Source organism: Capricornis sumatraensis, chromosome 3, assembly GCF_032405125.1.
Source record: "Capricornis sumatraensis isolate serow.1 chromosome 3, serow.2, whole genome shotgun sequence".
Taxonomy (NCBI): Eukaryota; Metazoa; Chordata; class Mammalia; order Artiodactyla; family Bovidae; genus Capricornis; species Capricornis sumatraensis.
In genome coordinates, this window is record NC_091071.1 from 170,636,517 (window position 1) to 170,640,788 (window position 4,272).

At 55.4% G+C, this 4,272-nt stretch overlaps 1 protein-coding gene across 1 annotated transcript; it reads left to right on the forward strand.

The window, feature by feature from the left end:
* The first annotated feature begins 1,257 nt into the window (after window positions 1-1,257).
* Window positions 1,258-3,343, forward strand: NR0B2 (nuclear receptor subfamily 0 group B member 2). Its single transcript, XM_068968666.1, has 2 exons — window positions 1,258-1,818; window positions 2,779-3,343. Exons 1-2 carry the CDS (start codon window positions 1,278-1,280, stop codon window positions 3,018-3,020), a joined length of 783 nt encoding a protein of 260 aa, XP_068824767.1. The 5' UTR covers window positions 1,258-1,277; the 3' UTR covers window positions 3,021-3,343.
* The last annotated feature ends 929 nt before the right edge of the window (window positions 3,344-4,272 follow it).

Consider the following 4,272-nt stretch of genomic DNA (forward strand, 5'->3'; position numbering starts at 1 on the left):
AGATTTGGGGTTCAGCCCACAGTCACACAACTAGGAAGACAGAGAGCCAGGAGAGGATGTCAGGGGTGGCGATAGTTGCCCAACAGTGTGTCAGCAGAAGGCTTGCCAGGCTGGGCTTGCCAAGGTCCACAGACCTGACACAGCCAAGGACCTTGCCACCAGCATTCACTGCCCAGGCCCCAGCATCCGAGACAGCTGCCTAGGGACAGAGGAGCCATGCAGCTGGTGGCCGAGCAACGTTTCTGTCCAGATTGTAAGTGGGCAACGTCTGCAACAGTGAGGTAGGGGCCCAGGTCATCACCAGCTCTGGCTGCACAACTGGGCCAGTGGGTCCAGGGGTACAAGCAAGGATTTTGGAGTCAGACTGACCTAGGCTCTGTCTCTTTTTAGTGATATGAACTTGGACAAGTCACTTTACCTCTTTGAGTCTCAAAAAGTAAGCATCTTGCCTCAGAAGGAAGCTCTGAATATTAGAGTGGAAAGTGCCTGGCGCATAGTAGGTTCTCAATAAACAGTAGTATTTCATCATCATTCTGCCAGGGCTTCTCAGCAGACAAGGGCCCTTCAAGAGGTCCAGGAATCCAGGCTGGGGAGAAAGAGTTCTTAAGGACCTTATTTTTGCAGGCCTCTCCGCCACCCAGAACTTGGGGTCAGAGGAAGGGGGCCTTCTTCCAGACTGCACAGCCAGGCAAAGTCCTCCCAGCCCCCCCAGGATCCTGGCTCCCTTCCCTACAGCCTGTTCCTTACTGACAACAGGAGCAGGGCCTCAAGGTTAGGCAAACAAGCAAGTGATAAGGCGCTTCCAGGTTGGGCCTTGCGTTCAAGGCTCGTCGGGCTCTGGGGCTGGCTCCCCTGCTGAGCGCGAGTCCTGCAGGCACCAATAGGGACACCTGCCATGGCCACCTGCTGATTGTGCACCTGAGGCCTTGGTGCCCTGGTACAGCCTGGGTTAATGACCCTGTTTATCCACTTGAATCATCTGATAAAGGGCAGCGGGGCCAGCGGGCAGGTGGCCCTGTGCCCTGCACCCGCTGCTTCATTGACTGAAGTGATATCGGGGCCACGTGGAGCTCCCAAGTCTCCCTCCCCCACCACTTCTCCCTGGGTCCTGCCAGGGTCAGCGTGAGTTTCTTTTTTTTTTTCAATGAACATGACTTTTGGAGTCAAGGTTGTTGGGCGGTTCCCCCCTCCCTCCCCCATTTGGGGATATAAATAGCACCCACGGCACCAAGCCGAGGGTGGGAGAGCCAGCAGGAAGGCAAAGCAGATCCTCGACCATGAGCTCCAGCCAGCCAGGGTCCTGCCCGTGCCAGGGTGCTGCAGGCCGCCCGACCATTCTGTATACACTTCTGAGCCCCAGCGTTAGGCACTGGCCCTCTGTGGCCCCAGCCCGCGGCCGCTGCCTGTGCAGGCAGCACCGGCCTGTCCAGCTGTGTACGCCCCATCGCACCTGCCAGGAGGCCTTGGATGTTCTGGCCAAGACGCTGGCCTTCCTCAGGAACCTGCCTTCTTTCTGCCAGCTGCCCTCCCAGGATCGGCGGCAGCTGCTGCGGGGCTGCTGGGGGCCCCTCTTCCTGCTGGGGTTGGCCCAAGACACTGTGACCTTCCAGGTGGCCGAGGTCCCGATGCCTAGCATACTCAAGAAGATCCTGCTGGAGAAGCCCAGCAGCGGGGCAGGCAGCAGCCAGCAGCCCGATCGGCCCCAGCCCTCGCTAGCTGAGGTGCAGTGGCTACAGTGCTGCCTGGAGTCCTTCTGGAGTCTGGAGCTGGGCCCCAAGGAGTATGCCTACCTGAAAGGGACTGTCCTCTTCAACCCTGGTGAGATCCCAGACACTCCTGGATGAGGGCCAAGGCTGGAGGGGGGCAGGGCTCAGCCAGGGAAAGACTTAACATTCTAAGGACTTAACAACTGAAATCCCTCTGGGTCCTGATTATCTCCAAATAGCCATCTTGCAAAACAAGCTCAGAGAGGCAAAGCGACTTGCGAAAAGTCACATAGCCAGGTGGGGGAAGAGAAAGAATGGGGACTCAGGTCTACTGGTGTCAAAATCTAGTCCTTACTGCTCTGCTAAGAAATTTCCCTGACCCTTAGGGCAGAAGGGGAGGGGAGGGTGGGCAGACTATGCCTCAGTCACGCCTTCATGAGCAGACTGCATGGAGAAGTTCTGAAGATGAAACTGCGGTTTCAGAAAGACCACGTAGAGAAGAGAAATGAAAATGGGGGTGGGGGGGGGAAGAGGGAGGAGTCTTCGTAAATTTCAGCCAGGACAACAAATAGAGGAAGCCTTCTTTGTGATCTGAAAGGCACTTAGATGAGAAATCATCAAAATGGCCCCAAGGAATGCATGATCAGAGTAATTCATTATAATAATAGCAAACACTCGCATTACATTTACTGTATGTTAGGTCGAGTTCTAAAGGTTTTATATACACTAGCTCATTTAAACCTCATAACAAGCCTAGGAGATAGGTACTATTATTTGTCCCAGTTTTATCAATGAGGAACCCAAGGCACAGAGATTGAGTAAATTTCCCCAAGGGCACACAGCTAATAAGTGACAGTGTGGAATTCAAAGCCAGGCCCCCCAGGGTCTTACCCATGGCTCTATCCTGCCTCTCCATGAAGGATGGATAAACGAAGTGAAAAATAAATAAATGAAGGAGGTAGTGATGGGGACTCAAAGGCGCCAAGCTGGTGGCCTTGGGTCTTGGGCCAGTCTTGCCCTGTGGTATTGGAATAGGCCACTCACCAGCCATCTTTGCCTTCTCTGCCCGCAGAAGTGCCAGGTCTCTACGCCTCCTCCCACATCGGGCACCTGCAGCAGGAGGCACACCAGGCGCTGTGGGAGGTCCTGGAGCCCTGGTGCCCAGCAGGCCAAAGCCGCCTGGCGCGTGTCCTCCTCACGGCCTCCACCCTCAAGTCCATTCCACCCAGCCTGCTTGGAGATCTCTTCCTTCGCCCCGTCATTGGAGACGTTGACATCGCGGACCTCCTTGAAGACATGCTTCTGCTGAGCTGACCTGCTCCAGCCCAAGCAGGGCCTGGGTGGAGGCTGGCAGCGCTGATTCGGCCTGGCTGTCCCCTGGGTGACCCAGTGCTCCCAGAGGCTTCCCCAGAGCAGCTGGCCCCAGCCCAATCAGGTGGGCCCTCACTCAGCCACACCCCACCTTGATCCTCCTCAGTTTGGACACAGTGCTCCAGCTGTCTGGCCAGCCCTTGGTGGTTCCAGAGCCTCTGGGCCAAGACTCCTCTCCCCTCCTGGGGCAGGGTAGAAATGTCCGCTGTTCGGCCAGGAGTTCTACTGACTTTGTACGGAACTGACTTAAGTTATTGGCTTTTGTAATAAAAGGTGTGACACCCTTGGAACCTGACAGTGTAGTTTGTACACGTGGAAGGGACTGGTTCATCTCCAGAGTCCCCTGGCCCGCCAGAGGAGCCCAAGAGGAAGGAGCTACAAGTGACACAGAAGCCAGAACTCAGGAAACTGGAGTTTTGATTTTTCAGGGTGGGATGGTGATTTCATTTCTGGCAGTGAGATTTATTTTACATGGATCTGATCCAGGAGTTAGCATCAGTTCAGGACCCCACACATCCTTGCCCTTATATCAAGGGGTAGGAATATCCCTCCCTGTTCCTCAAATCCCCTGCTCATCCCTCCCTCTGCTTCTGCCCCAGCCTCCCTCTCACCTCACTGAGGGTCACCAATAAGGAAAATGAAGCAGCCCATTTCCAAATTGAAACAGTTTCCGGGAATCTCTGTCATGTGGGATCATTCACTTCCCCTATGGCATCACCTACTCAATGGACATGAGTCTGAATAAACTCCAGGAGTTGGTGATGGACAGGAGGCCTGGTGTGCTGCAGGCCATGGGGTTACAAAGAGTCGGACACGACTGAGCGACTGAACTGAACTGAACTTTCCCTATTCTTTCAGCAGACAGAGGGGAGTGGTCCCCTGTTCTCCTAATGGGAGAGGGCAAGGGCAGTTAGGGCTGACCTGGGGGCTCCTTAGAAGCCAAGGCAGACCGAGGTTTAGCTGCCGCACCAGCTGTTAAAGTCTGAAACGCACTTCCAAGGCAGCTGGCTCACAGCCACTGCCTGGAGGCCCCCTGCATTCCCTCCCACTGCCCCTCAGTGCTCGCCCTTCTCCTGGTACCCATCCTCCTGTCCAGCACCTAGAGAGGCAACGCTTGGCACAGCTATGGCTTCCAGGGCCGCTCCATTCAGAGCATGGCTTGTGTCTATTCTGATTGGTCAATGTCTGTGCCTCA